General features: G+C 40.4%; 1 protein-coding gene across 1 annotated transcript in view; it reads left to right on the top strand.

Moving 5' to 3' along the window:
- Positions 1–22372, top strand: part of LOC121287210 (uncharacterized threonine-rich GPI-anchored glycoprotein PJ4664.02-like) — a 248842-nt gene that overhangs the window by 90107 nt on the left and 136363 nt on the right. Inside the window, exons 42-44 of the mRNA XM_041204885.1 lie at positions 14065–14190; positions 17708–17833; positions 19327–19452. Coding sequence (XP_041060819.1) covers positions 14065–14190; positions 17708–17833; positions 19327–19452 — 378 coding nt within the window. The remainder of the gene's footprint in view (positions 1–14064; positions 14191–17707; positions 17834–19326; positions 19453–22372) is intronic.

The following is a 22372-nucleotide window of genomic DNA, read 5'->3' as shown; positions in this document are numbered from 1 at the left end:
GCCACCTGGATCTACAATTTTAGTTCGTGTGCATTTTAAATTATTATTAAAAATAGAAATGAATTGAAAGATTCCTCAGTGTTTGTTACTTATCCACAACTTGAAATTATTTTGCAGTCGTAACATATGTAATTGGAGACATAATTTATCAATATGATTACAACTGGTCATTTTTATAATTAATTTAAATATATTATTAGTATGTTTCAAGTAAAGTTGGTATCTTTAAATCCTGTGAGCTGAAAATTAAACATTTTTCTAGTGCTAGTTCTGTATATTCAAATTCAAATTAAGAGTTCAGAAAGGCAACTCACCACCACATTCCCAAGAGCAATTAGTTAATTTTTAAAAACTTATTCTTTCATGAGATGTGGTTGTCGCCGGCAAGGCCAGCATTTGTTGCTCACCCCTAATTGTCCTTGAACTCAGTGGCTTGCTAGGCTGTTTGGAGGGCAGTTAAGAGTCAACCACATTACTGTGGATGTGGAATCCCATGTAGGCCAGACCAGCTAAGGATGGCAGACAAAGATAGGCAACAAATGCTGGCCTTATTGGTGATGTTCACATTCTATGCAAGAATAAAAAAAAACTGAATAGGAAATGGTTCAGTGGACAAAATATCATTAGCTTTGGTCAGAATAAATCTCAAGAGTTGGATTTGCAAAACCTTCTTTTCAAATTGATTAAGAAGTCATTTCACAGATACTGATGAATGAGTGGCAAACACATTGGGTGCAATTTCAGTCATAGCAGGGGAAGAACAGGCAATATTGAACAGTCATCATTTTGCAACTGTTAAGAAATAGAGACAGTTTGAGTAAGTTATATCTGTATTTTAGGGGTGTTAGGAATAAGTTTTAGCTTTAAAGTTACAGTTTGATTATTTCTGTATCTGTATGTTAAGAAAGGTCAAGTTGAGTTTTAGTTTCACTTTAAAAAGGTGCTTGCATTTCTAATGAGAGTAAGCTAAGTTAAACAAACATAAGAACATAAGAAATAGGAACAGGAGTAGACCATTCTGCCCCCCGAGTCTGCTCCGCCATTCAATAAGATCATGGCTGATCTTCTTGTGTTTCGATTTCCACATTCCCATCTAACCCCTATAACCTTTGATTTCCTTACCTAACAAGAATCTATTTACCTCTGCCTTAAAAATATTCAATGGCCCCGCCTCCACTGTCTTCTGAGGCAGAGAGTTCCAAAGTCGCCCAACCCTCTGAGAGAAAAAAATTCTCCTTATCTCTGTCCTAAAAGGGCAACCCCTAATTTTAAAACAGTGTCCCCTAGCTCTGGGCTCATCCAAGGAGGAAGCATCATTTCGAATTCCACCTTGTCAAGGCTGTTCAGAATCTTGTATACTTCAATAAAATCACCCCTCACTCTTCTAAACTCCAGTGGAAGCAAGCCCAGTCTGTCCAACCAAACTGTCCAACCCAGTCCGTCTGTCCCAAACAAGAGTAGAAGAATTGGGCTGTTGCCTAGCAATGGGGGTGTAGAAAGGCAGGTCCCTCCCACAGGGACACACAGAAAAACTAAAGAAACAGCAGTTTTGAAGTCAGTTTTGAAGACAGCTGCCAGACAGAAGCAGCTTAGAAGGCTCAGAGAGCCAGTTCCAAGCTAAAGTTGATTGGACATAGCTGACAGGAGAGACTGGAGAAAAGGGCACAGATAGCTAGTCACAAGCTAAAGAAAAGACCCCAAAATCCAGGGAAGTGAAACAGGGGAAAGTCCGAAGAAGACGCTCCAATCAAAGGAAGGACAGGAACCCTCCTTCCTCTATGAAAGAATAAAAGAATTGCAGAATAGGAAATGGCTCAGTTGACAAAATATCATTGGCCTTGGTCAGAATAAATCATATCAGTTGGACTCACAAAACCTTGTTCTTTGTTTCAATATGTGAGTCTGTTTATTACTGATGTTCACTGTGCCTTGATTGGGTAAGCCTGGGTGTCGAATCAGGGAAAAGTAAACAAAGCTGTAAGCATGGAGTAGACGTATTAAAGCACAGTGGATAAAATTTGTTATACGCATAGAGCCTAGTGTCATTGCCGCATGGATCCAAGATTTAAAATATACAAACAGTGGCTCTGAAGATGATGGAGAAAAATTTAAATTTATAGACTCCTGCAAGTTTCTTTCTTTGCTGCATGATCCATTCATGCTGTGGAATCAGGGGTGAAAGTAACTTAAATTTCTTACTGGCATGGTCATATTACAACCCCACTTCCCACCAATTAATACATCACCAGGAAGGAGCACATCCAGTAGATGTCACATTGACCTTGAATTTACGCAGTGATATCAATATAAAAATGTTTGCTCTAAAACTTCCTTTACCTGCTAGTTTAACAGAGGTGTTAATTTGTTATGGAATCGTACCTCAACAAGGAGCGAGTGTGTTAGTAGGAGAGGAAAAATGTGAAAATATAAATTAAACTTCTACTTCCTTGCTATTGATGCAAATTCATCAGAAATATTCAGAATTAATGGCTGTCTCTTCATCATGAGATACTGGCACAAGTGGAAAGAAAAACACATCTCGAACTTTTACATGCACACAAAAAATATGTGAGATCCAGTTCCCCCTTCAAAAGCTTACTGGACACCTTATTGAAAAATCAAATCATGCAGACCGAAACCAATCAGGTAGCAACAGGCTATATAGTCTTTGGCGCCCCTTTAAGTGAAGCATGAAGCTCAGCTCACCTACCCCTTCAACCCTGCAAACCCACTCACCCACTACCCTCCTCTCAAACCCAGAGCCCAGGAATGACACATCCCAGCCTCATTGTTGGGACTGTAACCATCACAATATCTTGAGTGTGGAACGCATTTTTGGAAAATTTGAAGGACATTGAATTTTGGATGTTCTTTCCCTTGAGTTATTTTTAAAAGTTTGCAATAGTAATTCAGAGCTCTAAATGTGCCATTCTTCCAGATCAACATAGATGTCAAGTGGGGAACACCTGCTGGAGGGAAGAGATATTTTGTATATCTAAGTTAACAAAGAACTTCTGTTGCCAGGCTAAAGACTCTTGCTGATTGGTTAAAAGCACCCGGCCTAAGAGAAGTATTTGAACATCTTAGTCTTTAAAAACCCTCAGGCAGCTGGCAGAGTGAGGTTGAGTGGGGGTGTGCCTTAGAAACAGTCTGAAGGAAAAGACTCTCTTTCCCTCTCTCTACCCGACCTTTGTGTTAAACTTTCCTCAGAAATGTCTCATCAGGATAACTCATCTATTTTGAAAGTCTGAAAAGCTGTGATAAGTAAGAGTCATCAAGGACAGTTTCAACAAAAAAATCTGTTTGAAAGAACTTTCAGGTCTATTGTGACCAGAATTCTGTTCAATCAACAGTGTTGAGATCTCTTTGAATTTTATCATTTCAAAAGAAACGTTCTGAAATCATTACACTTCTAACATACAACTTGTATGTTAACCAGTTTATTACCTTGTTTTTTTTAAAATAAGCTTTATAATAAATCAATGATTTCTTTGTGTTTACTGAAAGAGGCCTGGTTAGAGTCTTTTTATACTGGGAGTAACAGTATCAATTGTTTACCTCTGAGTCTTTTTATACTGGGAATAACAGTATCAGAGGTAAACAATTGACCAGTTTTATGGGTGAATTAAACATTTAAACTATTGCTATGACCAAATGGAGAAGTGGGGCTAGAATTAACTGCGTACTTCTCCCATCACAGTCCATAACACTTGTATCCAATTCCAGACTGGCAGTTGCAGCTGCTCTGGATTGAGCGGCACCCCTGGCCTTGGAGACTGTTGCTAACAATGTTTATTGCTGAAATTAACAGCAGTTTCTGGGGAAAGGAGTCTATCAGGATCTCACTGAACCTGCCAGCCAGGTGGGTCGCAATGCTTCGCTACAACTTTACACTGAACTATTTCATTGCTGATTTTCAAACCTGTTACAATGCTGTTTAATCTAAACCCAGGAGAGGTTTGTTATAAATGATTAACTAGCGATGTGTCCGTAGACCCGACGGGGTCCGCTTTGTTGCTTTAATTTCATTGATTTACAATTTACTACAATTCAGGCAGATTTCAGTCCGAATGGTTACAAATCAAATAGAAATTGCCATTTCCTGCAGTCCCTGCTGGCTGAGACTTCTATTAATCTGAAAGGCTTCTTGAGTAATTAGAAAAAATCCAATAAACTTTCAACCAGAATCACGATTCATTCGCACTGCAGCCTAATTTGGGTCAGTGTTGCCTGAATTTTTCCAAAGGTCAATGGTTCTGAGTGGTCAAAAGACCAGAGTGGGTTTTAAGTTCCATATTCTGGGTCTGTGCTGTATTAACTGGTATCAGACAGAAAGCGAGACTGGGGTGCTGGGAATTGGCCTCAGTGCCACTTGGTTGGGGGTGGGGGAGGGGGAATGCTTCAGCCACCTTCTTACCAGCATGCTGTACCAGGCCATTCCGGCTTACTTTCAGCTCTATTTGGGATCGATGAGTTTCAGGGTTCAAGACCTACTTGCTCTCTACAGGGACAGTCTGGATGTAGCAGCAATCCACAAGTAGGCAATAATATTACATTGCATCAGAGCAGAAGCCCAGCAAATATTTGAACAGCTCACAGAAGAAGGTCTGCATTTGATACAGTGGTAAATGCTCTCAAAAAATACTTCAAGCCAAAGAAAAGTGTGATAATCACTAGAGATGCCAGGGAAATGGTGAGCCCATCAAGCAATAGTGGCAGCATTGCAGCACTTGGCATCTATGTGTAAATTTTGTATACTAACCCACAAAATAATTTGTGACCAATTAATTGAAAAGATTTAAATTCCACGAGATAGTGTCCATGTCATCATGGAAGATTTAACATTGGAAAAAGCCATGACCTTGACAGTCCAATCAAATTTGCCATGTTAGATTTGGGGAGGTTACACAGGAATGCACCCTCAGGCTCAGTGTTGCAGACACAGCTTGCCCAACCAGTTCAAGTGCAAGGGTAATGGACAAAAAGACCTCATCAGCCTTATCAACACGTGCTTCATCACAGTTAGATACCTTCAAAACTGTGCCTAAATTATAAAAGTGTTCATCAATTCACAACCCCAAGTCCAGCTTGAGTGAAAAAGTGTAATTCATATTTAAAGTGGAATCATTTTGCAAAGATATGCAGGTTGGAGAAAAAAAGGACTCCATCACTTCGACATTTAGAGGAGCTTCTTCCTGAGTTGAGATACAGCATGTATATATCATCATGAATGGTAAAGCACCAGTTCATTTTAAGGATTTCTCAGACGAGATTACGGGCATGCCTCTCATGGATCTTGGTGTGAAAGTGTCTACTTTGATGTCCTAGGTGTCCTTGTTCATGACTCACTAAAAGCTAGCATGCAGGTGCAGCAAGAAATTAGGAAAGCAAATGGAATGTTTGCCATCATGGCAAGGGGACTTGTGTACGGGATTAAAGATGTCTTACTGCAAATGTATAGAGCCTTGGTGCGACATGGAGTATTGTGTACAGTTTTGGTCTCCTTATCTAAGAAAGGAAATACTCGCTATGGAGGGAGTGCGATGGAGGTCCACCAGACTAACCCCTGGGATGGCAGGATTGTCTTGTGAGGAGAAATTGAGGAAATTGGGCCTGTATTCTCTCAGGTTTCAAAGAATGAGAGGTGATCTCATTGAAACTTACAAAATTCTTACAAGCCGTGACAGGGTAGATGTAAATAAGCACAGTCTCAGAATAAGGGGCAGGCCATTTAGGACTTAGATGAGGAGGAATTTTTTCACTCAGAAGTTGGTGAATCTTTGGGATTCTCTACCTGAGAGCTGTGGAAGCTCAAATATTGAACATGTGCAAGACAGAATGCGATGGATTTCTAGATACTAATGACATCAAGAGATATGGGGATAGTGCAGCAAAATGGCATTGAGGTAGATGATCAGCCATGATCTAATTAAATGGAGGGGCAGGCTCGACGGGTTGAATGGCCTACTTCTGCTCCTATGTTTCTAAGTTCCTGGAGCGACAAACTTTACCATCAGTATTTTTCATAAATTCCTCTCACCCCTGTGACAGACAGTCTTCAAGCTTACAACTCAATTATTCTGGTTTTGGGAACAACCACAGTTCCAGTACAATACAAAAACATCACCTGACACTGGTTCATATTCTATGAAGCTACATGGGGTAATCCCTTTTGGTAGGCTTGGATTCAAACTGATGGACCTCATCGGAGGACACATTAATGTGAATGATGACTCAGGCTATGCACGCTGGTGTCCTTCCTTATTTACCGGATTTGGGGAGATCAAGGGGTACTGTCTTGGTCCTCACCCCATTCCAGAAAAAGCTGTAAATCAGGAATTGGAAGGGATGGAGGAACTCAAGAAAATTACAATCACCAAGGAAGTGGCACTTAGCAAATTGTTGCAACTGCAGTTTGACAGGTCCCGGGGTTCTGATGGATTTCATCCTAGATCCTTAAAAGAAATGGCTAGTGAGATGGTTAATGCATTGGTTTTAATTTTCCAAAATTCACTAGATTCGAGGAAGGTTCCATTTGATTGGAAAATAGCTAATGTAACTCCTTTATTCAAAAAGGGAGGGAGACAGAAAACAGGAAACCATAGGCCAGTTAGCTTAACATCTGTCATAGGGAAAATGTTAGAAGCTATTATTAAAGATATTAAAGCAGGGCACTTGGATAAATTCAAGGTAATAAGGCAGAGTCAACATAGCTTTGTGTAAGGGGAATCATGTTTAACCAATTTATTGGAGTTCTTTGAGGAACTAACATGTGCTGTGGATAATGAGGAACTGGTGGATGTGCTGTATTTGAATTTCAAGAAGGCATTTGATAATGTGACATATCAAAAATGATTTTAGAAAATAAAAGTGCATGGTGTAGGTGGTAACATATTGGCATGGATAGAAGATTGACTAGCTAACAGGAAACAGAGAGTAGGTAAATTATGGGTCATTTTCTGATTGGCAGGATGTAACGAGTGGTGGGTCCTCAACTCTTTATAACTTATTTAAATGATTTGGGTGAAGGGACTGATGGTACGGTTGCTAAATTTGCTGATGACGCAAAGATAGGTAGGAAAGTAAGTCGTTAGAAGGACATAAGGAGGCTACAAAAGGATATAGATAGGCTGGGTGGGTGGAATAAAATCTGGCAAATGGCGTATAGTGCAGGAAAATGCAATGTTGTCCATTTTGGTGGGATGAATAAAAAATAAACTTATTATCTAAGTGGTGATAGATTGCAGAACTCTGAGATTCAGAGGAATCTGGGTGTCCTAGTGCATGAATTGCAAAAGGTTAGTATGCAGATACGGCAAGTAATTAGCAAAGCTAATAAAATGTTATTGTTTATTGCAAGGTGAATTGACTACAAGAGTTGAGAAGCTATGCTTCAGTTATACAGGGCATTGATGAGGCCACATCTGGACTACTGTGTACAGTATTGGCCCCCTTATTTAAGAAAAGATGTAAATGTGTGGAAGTAGTTCAAAGAAGGTTTACTAGATTAGTAGCTGGAATAGGCGGGTTGTCTTATGAGGATAGGCTGGACAGGCTAGGTTTGTATCCACTGGAGTTTAGAAGAGTAAGACGTGACTTGATTGAAACATATAAGATCCTCAGGCGACTTGGCAGGGTGTGTGGAAAAGATGTTTCCTCTTGTGGGAGAATATAGAACTAGGGGTCGCTGTTTAAAAATAAGGGGTTGCCCATTTAAGGCAGAGATGAGGAAATTTTTTTCTCTCAGAGGGTTATGAGGCTTTGGAACTCTCTTCCTCAAAAGATGGTTGAGGCAGGGTCTTTGAATATCCTTAAGGCAGACAGAGGTAGATTCTTGATAAGGAAAGGGGTGAAAGGCTACCGGGGGTAGGCAGGAATGTAGAGTTGAGGTTAAATTTAGATCAGCCAAGATCTTATTTAATAGCAGAGTAGGCTTGAGAAACTCCTAATTTGTATTTTCGTATGTTTGTATGTCAACACATCAATTCCTCCAGTTTCACAAAATTTGAGAAGGTTGTCATTTGCAATCCATACTGAAGTCCAAGGGCTGGAATGACTAGAAACCAACAGTATCAGTGAGCAAATCAACTCATCGCCGTGGATATCAAATCTAGCCATTGCAGAACGCGGTCAACAAATTCATCATCCCATACCTACTTCCTACCATGCAAGAATCATTAGCATCATTCCATGACTTCACAGCCTTCACAAAGCTCAACATGTGATGAAACTATTTTCAGAGACCACTAGCAGAGCAAAGCCAATATCTTACAGCTTTTGTTACTCATAAATGTGTGTTCCAGTACCACAGAATTCCCTATGGATAAACTCAGCACCTACCGCCTTCTTCAGTTTCTGAAGTCTTGTTAAGCCTTGAGGGGAAGCTCAGCCTACTTGACAATGTTATTGCCCATGGAAAGGACAAACCAGAACATGATCATCAGTGCACACTTGACTCAAACAACCCATTTTGACGATCAACAACGGCAAATGCACATTCATGATATCCAAGATTGACTATCTAGGGTACAGAATGACAGCAGCTGGAGTACAGTCTACACGGAGCAATGTCAAAGCCATTCAAATGCTTCCAACCCTGTCTCATGTGAAAGAGTTGGTACTGTTCCTCGGTACTACCAACATTTATCACAAACTCGTTCCTAAATATACAGCGAATGTGGAATCTCTTCAAAAGCTAATGTGCAAAGATGCATAATGGGAATGGACAATTGCACAGCAAACAGCATTTGATACGTTAAACGTGAAGATAGCATCTCTGCCAGTCCTCGAGCATTTCAACCCACATGTCAGATGTGTCAGGAAATGTAATTGGAACTGTACTCTCAGAGTGCATTGAAGGAAACAAATAACCAATCGCTTATGCATCATACCCATTGTCAGAAACTGAATGCAAATACCCTACTTGGGAGCGGGAAGCACTAGCCTACATCTACGCTTGTGAACATTGGCACATGTATCTCTATGGTAGAAAGTACACTCTCCGCATTGAGCACCAAGTGTTGACTACATTGTTAGCCACATCAGGATCTAGCCATCATCTCTACATACCTACAGATGGTCTAATCGTCTTCATCAGTACAACTTTGAGGTTGAGTATGTCGCAGGTTCACACAATTGAGTAGCTAACATGCTTAGCCAGACAGCATTAGTGATAATGAAATAACTTGTGGCAGTGGAGACTACGTGATTGTGGCGATTTCACACACGACTGTGAATCCTGTAATGCGAGATCAGTTGAAGGCAGCATGAATGACAGACAGTGTACTGCAGGAGGTAATCCAGTGCTTAAAAATAGAGAAGGAATTGGTCCTGTACTACAGAGTATGCAACGAGCTTGCATTGTTTAATGATAACTGCATTGCATGTGGAACTTGAGTGGTTATCCCAAAAGTGCTACAGTGACGTGTATTGCATCTTGCCGATGAAGACACAATGTTCCCGTGAAACAACCAGGTAGCCATCAATAGATTGCTGTGTAGAAAAGTTTGTTAGAAACTGTATAGCATGTCCACTCAGTGAAAATTCTGTTAAACCATGTCCCGCCCCTCTAAAATCAATCCCATGGCAACAAATCCATGGCAACAACTTCAAGTTGATTTTTTGGAGAAGTGCAAGCAGCTGCTATGAATCAACATTTTTTGGTTGCTGTTCATGATTTATATAGTAAATGGCCAGAAATTGCTACAACACATTCCATAACCACCACTTCCATCATTCACATAATAGACAAGTTGTTTACAAAATAAGGTTTGCCGGAGGGAATCACTAAGACAATGGGCCACAGTTTATTTCCAGTCAGTGCACAAACTTCCTAGCATGCTACAGAATTCATCACCAACTGACAATGTGCTACAACCTGTAATCGAATGGTGGCATTGATTGGTTCAATAGGGTGATCGAGGACAGTCTCTCTAGCATTTTGGAGGGGAAAGTATTTAAGCAATCCATTCATATTCTGCTTCATACATTTTGATGCATCCCACACTCTCTGACCGAAAAGATACCAGCCAAACTGATGATAGGTCGCATGTTTTGCACACCACTGACCATTCTTGAGCTGACACTGCCGTTCTATGAGAATGTCAGAATCAAAGCAACAAGGTAAAGCTTTGACAAGCAAACATGTGCGAGGGAACCATGATTTGAAGCTGGAGATTGGGTTTGCATCAAACAGACAAATCGTGACCACAAACTTGCCTCATCTCTGTCTTGACCAAAGCAGATTATGTGGATTTTGCTTGGTACCAACACTTATGGATGACAACACTAGGTAGAACACAACATGCTTAATAGCAAGCAGACCAAGGTATTTCAAGAACAGTGATTATGAGGATATATTTCTTTTCCCGATGAGTGACTGTGATGTTGATCAAGTGCCTCATCAAGTTGATCTCACAGAACCACAACATCAAATTTGTAGATCTTTGTTGATCTCAGCGTAGTCATCAGAGACCTTCGCATCTCAAAGACTATTGCTGTACTTAGAGAAAAAGGACAAGCTGAACTTGAAATGATGTAATTTATGTATGCTTGTTGTTTAGGATGATAAAATTTAAAATGAGGTTTTTAGTTAAAAAGGGAGAAAGATGTAGTTCAATTGTTCTGTGTTTGATTATATAAGTCTGTTTACTTTTGATGCTCACTGCGCATGATTAGCTAAGCCTAGGTGTGGATTCAGGGAAAAGTAAACAAAGCTGTTGAAAGAGCCTGAGCTAGAGCATGGAGTAGACATTTTAAAGTGCTGTGAATAAAACTTGTTATGCACATAGAAACCAATGTCATCTCTGCATAGATCTGAGATTAAAATATACAACATTATGCTTTTCACAATATGGCACTCCAAAGAGGAATGGAGAGTGGCCGCCATCCTCCTCTGAGAAGGATGAAGAGGGGGAGGAGAAGGAGGAGAAAGGGGAAAAAACAAATTTTCCAAGGTGCCTGCAGCTGCACACCTGGCTGCCAGAGAAGTCTACAGTGGACTCATCCATGTGCACTTCACATAATATGTGTGTGTGTGCAGTCATCTGAGAGTTCCATTAAGAACCTTGTGTGCATCCTGCACCCTCTGCCTCACCAAAACACCTAATACCAACAGTTAAGGCAATCTTTGCATTTACACCGTTTCTTCTTCATAAAAGCTGATTATACCATTCACAAGACTACAGCACAGGGTGAATGGGGGATTGAACAAAGTAGTAGCCAAGCGAATGAAGAATTCAAATAGTGTTCCATTCTTTGAAATAAAGATCATTGTTACTACATTAACATTGTTAAAAGCACCCAAGTGAATTGTCTTGTACAACTAAAACCTTTTGTTGATACATTCCCCCTCTGTGATTTCAGCTGAGCTTATTCCCCAGCTCTAACACATGAGATGTTCGTGGCCAATGTCCTCTGGAATTCATGAGGGGTCTGCCAAATACTGCCCCACCTGTACCTGGGCAGGGACAGACTCAGTCATGGGGCAGGAAGCAGCATGGGTGACACTGCCTATGGTGTTGGATAGAGTGTGCCAAGAGCTGAGAAGTGGGTGTGCCTTGAGCGGAGTCCACTGCAATGTTGCTTTTGCCCATAATCCCTCTCAGGGACCAACTGCACTTCCCTGCTAGCCAACAGCACGAGAGCTGCTCTCATCAGTGGTGCATTGAGCCATCAAGATGAGGCTTTGCTCCTACCTGTATAAAATGGCAGTCAGAGCATGCAGGCCATTGGTCTGGGCCAGCATGCACTTGTGGGCTGCCAGGCCTGATTCCCCATGCAACTGGTCTCTCTCTTTGTGATATAAATATCAGCACAAACTTCTGAGGCTTCATGCCTCTCATGCTTCATTTGAAGGATTCCTTCAATCTCTTTCCAAGGGTCAGTGCACTGCCTCTGGAAATGCTGACAGCAGTGTACACTTTTCCCATTGTTTCTCCTCAAGTTCCCTTATTGTGGCACAGCGCCTAAGTACAGATGAGCAGAGTTAAGAATGCCCTGCACCGTTTGACAGAGAATCTCCACTGCTCTCCTTGCTGCCAAGCTCTGCTCCTGCTCACATATGATGTCTTCTCACCATCTGACAACCTACCCTATCTCTACTGCTGGACCCACCAAGGTGTGTGTATCTGCACTGGTGGAGGGTGCATATGAGTCATGTCACTCTGCATCCTCGGAGCGTTGCTACTCCTCTGAGGGCTTCTAAATATGGTCACTCATCTTCTCTGTCATCACCCTGAAGGACATGTGGTAGAAGAAAGACTGACCGTGACATAGGTTATAAACATAGCACAGTGCATATAAGGACATTTCAGTTAGTGGTGACATCAGTTCAACATTAGTGACTGCTAACTGTCAAGTGGCAGTGCATCATCTAATGTTGTTACCAGGGGCTACATTTTATGTATCCCCAAAGGGTGTGTTTACACCAGAGGGGCACATAAAATAGGGCAGGTGACCCCCTCGTCACCTTCTCACCCATCTGTGAGCTCACTCCATAATATGGCAGATAAGTGGGTATCAAAATTGGGCAAAGAGAGAAGTCAGTGCCATTGGTACTGATACAGATAGTAAAGACTTATAATGCCAATTTTATATTTGAAAGAAAAGCAATATAAATAATGCTGCTGTTAAATTACAGAAGAACTTAACATTATAGAGTCCATCTAGATATTTTGAAAACATAAGACAGAGATTAACGATGTATGATCTAATGTCAAACAAACTGAGCAATGAGTATTTGAACTGTTATAAATGGCAGCTTCACATGCAGCTGCCATCCTGGAACTAGCAGCAATGTGACAAAGGGCAGAATCATCCCAGATTTGCACTAAGTGTGGTAGCAGGCGGGAAAAAGGGTGTTTTACCCGCTGGCAGCAAGGGTGGCTTCTCACGCCATATTGTCCCAATCCCGCCTAATTAATTATGCATTCCCAGGAAACATGTCGTTTCAATGGTGGGTGGGATCTCATTCAGCTGCCACGCCATCACCTCGCCGCTTCATCACGCTGGGCACCATATTTAAGGTGCAGCCGCATGCCCACCACTTAGTGCTTCCAGCCCAGACCTGCTGCACAGAAAACATGGCTGTGAAAGGCAAGAAAACTGCAGCCCTCCCTTGAGCATCTTTTGGACTGCATAGAGACACGCCGTGATGTCCTCTACTTCCGCTCTGGCCGCAGGATGTTCTACTTCTTTCTCCATCACCAATGGAATTTGCTGGGTCTGCCAGTGGCCATAGCTAATACCGTGGAGCATGTGACCCTTACCTTAGCCTGGGGTGATTAACAAAACGGCAGGCTCAGCAAGCCCTGAGGAATCCCATGAGCCTGGTACACTCATGAATGCATTTTTTTCTGCAAGATTGATGAATGTGCAACCAACATATCAAGTTGCAAACAAATCTGCACCAATACAAATGGGAGCTTTACATGCTGTTGCCAGCCAGGCTTCAGCACCAACGTGACCAAAATCTTCCCTTTGTGATGGTAGGACATTCTTAAGTGCAGAGATAATCTGCAATTGTTGGTTTTGGAATTCCATTCTATTTACAAGCTCTGAATGCCTTTTAAGCCTGGATGGCTTGAAGTAAATAGTTTAGGCTCCTCAGGAATTAGACAATGAATGGATCACAACAATTATCTACTGTAACACAATAGGGATATTATTGAGGCAGAATATTGAATTGGAGGAAATCAGTCATTACCAGGAGATTCTTAAACGGTTCATCAATTTCTGATCAACAGCTCACAGTTTGCATTCCTGGATTTGCCAATAATTAACATTGTTGTCACTTAGCCTAAATGGTAGCTGTAACACAGTCAGTTAGTGAGGACAAAAGAAAAAACTCATGGCCAGTAACAGCATTACAATTATTTAGGTATTATGTGGCCAATTTTTATATTTGAGAGAAAAGCAAGACTAAATTTATTGCTGTTGAATTACAGAGTAATTTAACATTATCAAGGCTATAAGGATGTGTTGGAGTCATGTGACATAGACTGACAATGTATGGTCTAATGTGAATCAATCTAAGCAAGGAATAATTGCATCTCTTTCTTGCAGATGTCAATGAATGTGCAACCAACACATCAACCTGTCAACAAATCTGCATCAATACAATTGGAAGCTTCAACTGCAGTTGCTATCCTGGATTTAGCACCAATGTGACAAACACTTCTCGTTGTGATGGTAGGCAATCTTCAACATGCAGATTCTCACAAACTGATGATTGACGAATCACACCACATCCAACCACTCTCAATACTAGATTGCTACAAAGAAGCTCTTTGTATTCCTTCACAATTAAACTATCAGAGGTTGATGACAATAATTTGTGCCTGTATGATATCATTACATGTCGATCGAAGATTATGATTTCCATTGTGATGAATTCATAGACTATGAGGAAATTGCATGTATGATTCAGAAATTTGGATCAACGGCATGTGTTTTGCACTTCTGGACTTGCTGTTAATCAGGGTTCCTAGTTGTTTAGCTCCCATGTGGGAAGGAATGTTATAGTTTGATGAGGGCAGCAGCAGAACGCCCTAACCAAGAGAATCAGTACATTAGTCATTGTGAACAGTCAGAAGTGTCTGCTCATTTCAGCACACTTGGTATTTTGCACTTTCCCCTTCCATTGTATGGAGGAAATGCCCATTTTCAATTTCAGTGAGCATCGATCAATATAATTATGTGAGCTAAATTTGGATGGGTTGAAGCAAATAGTTTATGGCTCCTTAGGAATTAGACAACCAATGAAGCACAACAATAATCTATGCCACAGGAGCCATCAACAACTTGCTTCAACCCATCTAGATTTAGCGGCATTCAGAGCTCGTACATTGAATAGAATACCTAAACCAAGAATTTCAGAGTATCTCTAAAAATTGAACTTCTATAAAAGTGCAAAGAGAAAAAGATTAGCGAAGACAAGTGTAGGTCCCTTACAGTCAGAAACGAGGGAAATTATAATGGGGAACAAAGAAATGGCTGAAGAATCGAACACATATTTTGGTTCTATGTTCACAAAACAGGACACAAGTAATTTCAAAGAAATGTTAGGGACCCAAGGGTCTAGTGAGAGGAAGAAATGGAAGGAAATCAGCATTTGTTAAAAAATGGTGCTCGAGAATAATGGGGTTAAAGGCTGAAGAATCCTCAGGGCCTGATAATTTACACCCCAGGGTACAAAAGGAAGTGGCCCTGGAAATATGGGATGCATTGGTAGTCACCTTCCAAAATTCTTTAGACTCTGGAGCAGTTCCTACAAATTGGAGGGTGGCAAATGTAACCCCTCTATTTAAAACTGGAGGGAGAGAAAAACTGAGAATTACAGACCAGTTATCCCAACATCAGTAGTTGGGAAATGCTAGAGTCTATGATAAAAGATGTGGCAACAGAGCACTTGGAAAACATTAATGGGATTAGACAAAGTAAGCATTAGTTTAAGAAAGGGACACCATGCTTAACTAATCAACTGGGGTTTTTTGAGGATGTAATGAGTAGAATAGATGAGATGGAACCAGTCGTTGTGATGTGTTTGGATTTCAAGAAAGCTTTTGATAGGGTCCCACGTAAGAGGCTAGTGGGCAAAATTAAAGCACATGGGATTGGGGCAATATACTGGCATGGACTGAGAACTGGTTGATAGACCGGAAACTGAGGGTGGGAATAAATGAGTCTTTTTCTGGGTGGCAGTTAGTGGCTAGTGGTGTCCCATAGAGAACAGTGCTTGGGCCCCAGTTATTCACAATATATATGAATGACTTGGATGAGGGAACCAAATGCAATATTTCCAAGTTTGCTGATGACACAAAACTGGGCGGGGTTGTGAGTTGTGAGGAGGATGCAAGGCGGCTTAGACAAGTTGTCTGTGTGGGCAAACACATGCCCGATGCAGTGTAACATGGATAAATGTGAAGTTATATGCTTTGGTGTGAAAAACAGAAATGCAAAGTATTATTTAAATGGTGATATATTGGGAATGTGGATGTACAAAGGGTCCTTGTACACCAGTCAATGAAAGTAAATAGACAGGTGTAGCAAGCAATTAGGAAAGCAAATGGTATGTTGGCCTTCATTGCCAAAAGATTTGAATTCAGAAGTAGGGATGTCTTACTGCAGTTATACAGGGCCTTGGTAAGGCCACACCTGGAGTATTGCATGCAGTGTTTGGATCCTTACCTGAGAAAGAATATACTTGCCATAGAGGGAGCGCAGCGAATGTTCACTAGGCTGATACCGAGGATGGCAGCACTGTTGTATGAGGAGATATTGTTTCGATTGGGCCTGTATTCATAGAGTATTGAAGAATGAGAGGAAATCTGATCGAAACATATAAAATTCTAACAGGGCTAGACAGACTGAATGCAGGTTTCCCCAGGTTGGGGACTCTGGAACCAAGGGCCACAGTCTCAGGTTACAGCGCAGGTCATTTAGGACTGAGGTGAGGAAAAATTTCTTCACTCAGAGGGTGGTCAACCTGTGGAATTCTCTACCAAAGAAGTCTGTGTAGGCCAGGTCACTGAGTATATTCAAGAAAGAAATAGATAAATTTTTGGATCCTAGTGGCATCAAGGGTTATGGAAAGAAAATGGGAACATGGCATTGAGATAGAGGATCAGCCGTGATCTCTTTTAATGATGGAGCAGGCTCAAAGGGCCGAATGGCCTACACCTGCTCCTTGTTTCTATGTGTCGATGAGCTTTTGACTTGGAAAAGAATTATGTGAGGTAGTTTCCCATCGCCCAACTCATGTGTGATTAAAGAAATACAATCCTCTTCATAGAATGGACACTGTGAAACAGCCCTTATTTAACAGTTTTGAGTTCTTTATCCATTGCCAATGGAATTTGTTGGTTCCACTAGTGGCCATGGCTCTTGAACTTGGGCATGTGACCTTACCTGAGCCTGAGTAACTAGCAAAAGGGCAGGTGCATCAAGCCCTGAGGTCTCCAATCACCCTGATAATCTTCATGAATGTAATTTTTTCTGCAAGCATCGGTGAATGTGCAACCAACACATCATGTTTTCAACAAATCTAACCCCAATCCAAATGGGAGCTTTACATGCAGTTGCCATCCAGGCTTCAGCATCAACATGGCCAAAATCTTCCCTTTGTGATGGTAGGAAATTTTTAAGTGCAGAGATACCCTGTAATTGTTGTTTTTGTAATTCTATTCTGTCTACAGGCTCTGAATGCTTTCGAAATCTAGATGGCTTGAAGCAAATAGTTTATGGCTCCTCTGGAATTGGACAATGAAGGGATCACAAAAATAATCTGTGCCACAACAGAATAGTGATGTTATTGCAGAAGAGTATTGTTTTGGAGGAAAGCAATCATTACCAGGAGATTTTTTAAAATTTCATCAATTTCTGATCAACGGCTTTCTCTTTGCACTTCTAGACTTGCCATTAATTAACATGGTTGTTGCTTAGCCTAAATGGCAGCTGTAACATTGTAGCTTCAAGAGGTCAGAAAAAAAATCTCATGGCCAACAACAATACAATTATTTAGGTATTACATGGCCAAATTTTATATTTGAGAGAAAAGCAAGAATAAATTGATAGCTGCTTAATTACAGAGCAATTTAACATTATGGAAGATATAAGAATGGTTTTGGAAAACTGTGATCTAGGTTGAAAATGTATGGTCTAATGTAAATCAAATTAAGAAAGGAATAATTGGATCTATTTCTTGCAGATATTGATGAATGTGCAACCAACACATCAACCTGTCAACAAATCTGCACCAATACAATTGGAAGCTTCAATTGCAGTTGCGATCCTGGATTTAGCACCAATGAGACAAACACTTCTCTTTGTGATGGTAGGCAATCTTCAAACATGCAGGTTCTCGCAAACTAATGATTGTCGAGTCACACCGCATCGGGCCGCTTTCAATCCTGGATGGCTACAAACAAACTCTTTGTTTTCCTTCACAATTTAACACTCAAACGTTAATGACAATAATCTGTGACTGTATGCAATCATTATGTGTTGGTTGCAGATTTCAGGTTCCATTGTGATAAAGTCATAGACTGTGAGGAAACTGCATGTATGATTCAGAATCTTGGATCGAGGGAATGTACTTTGAACTTCTGCACTTGCCATTAATCAGGGTTCCTTGTTGTTTAGCATCCATGGTGGTAGGAATGTTGTAGTTAATGAGGGCAGCAACGCAATGTCCTCATGAAAAGAATCAATACATTAGTCATCGTCATCGCTCTGAGATCCCTGTTCATTTCAGCACAGCTTGGTGTCTTGCACTTTCCCTCTTCCGTTGCTTGGAAAAATGCCCATTGTTAATTTCAGTGAGCAGTGAGGAATATGATTTTGGAAAGAAATACATGAGGTACTTTCCCATTGCCCACCTCATGTGTGATTAAAGAAATCCAAGTCCTCTTCATTGAATGGACATTGTGAACAGACCTTGCCAAATAGGTTGTAATTCTTTCTGCAAAGCCAATGGAATTTGCTGCTTCTGCGACTGGACATAGCTCATAACCTGAAGCACGTTTCCCTTACCTATGCCTGGGGTGACTAGCAAAAGGGCAGTTGCAACAAGCCCTGATGTCTCCTACGACCCAGATGGTCCTCATGAATGGGCTTTTTCTCCGAGTATTGATGAGTGTGCAACCAACACACCAAGTTATCCACATATCTGCCCCAATACAAATGGGAGCTTTACGTGCAGTTGCCATCCAGGTGTTAACTCCAACATGACCAAAATCTTCCCTTTGTGATGGTAGGACATTTTTAAGTGCATAGATACTCTGCAGTCATTGGTTTTGGAAGTCTATTAGATCTATGAGCTCTGAATGCCTTTTAAATCTGGATGGCTTGAAGCAAATAGTTTATGGTTCCTCAGGAATTAGACAATGGATGGATCACAACAATAATCTGTGCCACAACACAATAGGGATATTATGGTGACAGAATATTGAATTGGAGGAAAGCAGTCATTACCAGGATATTATTAAATGGTTCATCAATTTCTGATCAACGGCTTGCTGTTTGCATATCTGGATTTGCCATTATTTAACATTGTTGTTAGTTAGCCAAAATGGTAGCTGTAACACAGTTGGTTAGCGAGGACAGAAGAAAAATCTCATGGCCAAAAACAACATTACCATTATGTAAGTATTATATGGCCAATTTTTATATTTGAGAGAAAAGCAAGACTAAATTTATTGCTGTTGAATTACAGAGCAATTTAACACAATAGAGGCTATAAGGATGGAAACATGTGACATAGATTGAAAATGTATGGTCTAATGTGAATCAATCTAAGCAAGGAATAATTGGATCTATTTCTTGCAGATATCGATGAATGTGCAACCAACACATCAACCTGTCAACAAATCTGCACCAATACAATTGGAAGCTTCAATTGCAGTTGCCATCCTGGATTTAGCACCAATGTGACAAACACTTCTCTTTGTGATGGTAGGCAATCTTCAAACATGTAGATTCTCAGAAACTGATGATTGGCACTCTCAATGCTAGCTTGCTGCAAATCTCTTTGTGTTCCTTCACAATTGAACAATCAGAGGCTGATGACAACAATTTGTTCCCGCATGCAATATTTATATATTGAGTGCAGCTTACGGATTCAATTGTGATAACTTCACAAACTACGAGGAAATTGTATGTATGATTCAGAATTTTGAATCAAGGGCATGTGCTTTGCAATTCCGAACATGACATTAATCAGGGATCCTAGTTGTTTAGCATCCATTGGAGAAGAAATGTCGTAATTTGATAAGGGCAGCAGTAGACCATCCTAATTAAGACAATCAATGCATTTGTCATTGTGATCTGTCTGAGATCTCTGCTCATTTCTGCACAGCTTGGAGTCTTGCACTTTCCCCTTTTATTGCTTGGAAGAAATGCCCATTTTCAATTTCCGTGAATATTGAGCAATATGTCTTGGGAACAAAATATGTGAGGTGTTTTCCAATTGCCTACCTCATATGTGATTAAAGAAACACAATCTCCTTTGTAGAATGGATGTAGTGAATCAGACCTTATCCAAGATGTTCTAGTACTTTCACCATAACCACAGGAATTTGATGGTTCTGCTACTGGCCATGGCTCATCCCCTGCAGCATGTGATCCTTACCTGAGCCTGGGTGACTAGCCAAAGGGCAGTTTCAACAATCCTTCAGGCCCCAAATGACCCTGATACACTAATGGATGGACTTGTTTGTGCAAGTATCGATGAATGTGCAACCGACATATCACGTTGTCAACAAATCTGCACTAATGCAAATGGGAGCTTTACATGCTGTTGCCATCCAGGCTTCAGCACCAGCATGACCAAAAATCTTCCCTTTGTGATGGTAGGAACTTTTTAAGTGCAGAGATACTCTGCAATTATTGGTTTTGGAATTCTTTTCTATCCATGAGCTCTGAATGCCTTCTAAACCTGGATGGCTTGAAGCAAAGTTTTTATGCTTCCTTAGGAAATCGACAATGAATGGATCACAACAATAATCTGTGCAACAACACAATTGTAATGTTATTCCAGCAGATAATTGAATTGTCGAAAGCATTCATTACAGGGAGATTGTTAAAAAAATTATCAATTTCTGATCAACGGCTTGTCCTTTTCACCTCTTGACTTTCCATTAATCAAAATTAATTTTGCTCAGCCTGAACGGTAGCTGTAACACTGTCGGTTAGCGAGGACAGAAGAAACATCTCATGGCCAAAAGCAACAATGCAATTATTTATGCATTATGATGCCAATATTCATAATTGAGAGAAAAGTAAAACTAAATATATAGTTGTTGGTTTACAGAGCAATTTAACTTTGTAGAGACTATGTGTTGGAAACATGTGATCTAGATTGAAAATGTACGGTTTAATGTGAATCAAACTAAGCAAAGAATAATTGGATATGCTTCTTGCAAATATCAATGAATGTGCAACCAACACATCAACCTGTCATCAAATCTGCACCAATACAATTGGAAGCTTCAATTGCAGTTGCCGTCCTGGATTTAACGTCAAAGTGACAAACACTTCTCATTGTGATAGTAGGCAATCTTCAAACATGAGGATTCTCAAAAACTGATGATTGGTGAATCACACTACATCCAACTGCTCCTGATGCTAGATTGCTACAAACAAACTCTTTGTTTCTTAACAATTAAACTATCAAAGGTTGATGACAATAATTTCTGTCCATATGCTATCATTATATGTTGATTGCAGATTATAATTTCCATTGTGATGAATTCATAGACTACGAGGAAATTGCATTTGTGATTCAGAATTTTGGATCAATGGCATGTGCTTTGCACTTCTGGACTTGCCGTTAATCAGGGTTCCTAGTTGTTTAGCATCCATGGCGGTAGGAATGTTATAGTTTGATGAGGGCAGCAGCAGAATGCCCTAACCAAGAGAGTCAATACATCAGTCATTGTGATTTGTCTGAGATCTCTGCTCATTTCAGCACACTTGATATTTTGCACTTTACTCCATTGAATGGAAGGAATGCCTATTTTCAATTTCAATTTAATTATGTGAGCTAAATTTAGATGGGTTGAAGCAAATAGTTTATGGGTCCTTTGGATTTAGACAATGAATGAATCACAACAATAATCTATGCCACAAAGAGCCATCAACAACTTGCTTCAACCCACCTAGATTTAGCAGCATTCAGAGCTCATACATTGAATAGAATTCCTAAACCAACAATTGCAGAGTGTCTCCAAAAGTTGAGCTTCTATAAAAATGCAAAGAGAAAAAGATTAGTGAAGACAAATGTAGGTCCCTTACAGTTAGAAACAGGGAAAATTTTAATGGGGAGCAAAGAAATGGCGGAAGAATCGACACATGTTTTGGTTCTATGTTCACAAAACAGGACAGAAATATTTTCCCATAAATGTTAGGGACCTAAGTGTCTAGTGAGAGGAAGAAGTTGAAGAAAATCAGTATTCGTTAAAAAATGGTGCTACAGAAATTAATGGGGTTAAAGGCTGAAAAATCCCCAGGGCCTGATAATCTACACCCCAAAGTATTAAAGGAAGTGGCTCTGGAAATATGGTATGCATTGATGGTCATCATCCAGTATTCTAGAATCTGGAGCAGTTCCTACAGATTAGAGTGTGGCAAATGTAACCCCACTATTTAAAAATGGAGGGAGAGGAAAACAGAGAATTAGAGACCAGTTAGTCTAACATCAGTAGTGGGGAAAATGCTAGAGTCTATAATAGAAGATGTGGCAACAGAACACTTGGAAAACATTAATGGGATTAAACAAAGTCAGCATGGATTTATGAAAGGGAAACCATGCTTAACTAATCCACTGGAGTTTTTTGAGGATGTAACGAGTAGAATAGATGAGGGAGAACCAGTG

The sequence above is a fragment of the Carcharodon carcharias genome, chromosome 2 (genome assembly GCF_017639515.1).
Source record: "Carcharodon carcharias isolate sCarCar2 chromosome 2, sCarCar2.pri, whole genome shotgun sequence".
NCBI lineage: Eukaryota > Metazoa > Chordata > Chondrichthyes > Lamniformes > Lamnidae > Carcharodon > Carcharodon carcharias.
Note: the sequence above shows the minus strand (reverse complement) of the source record. Positions and strands in the feature narration are given on the sequence as shown.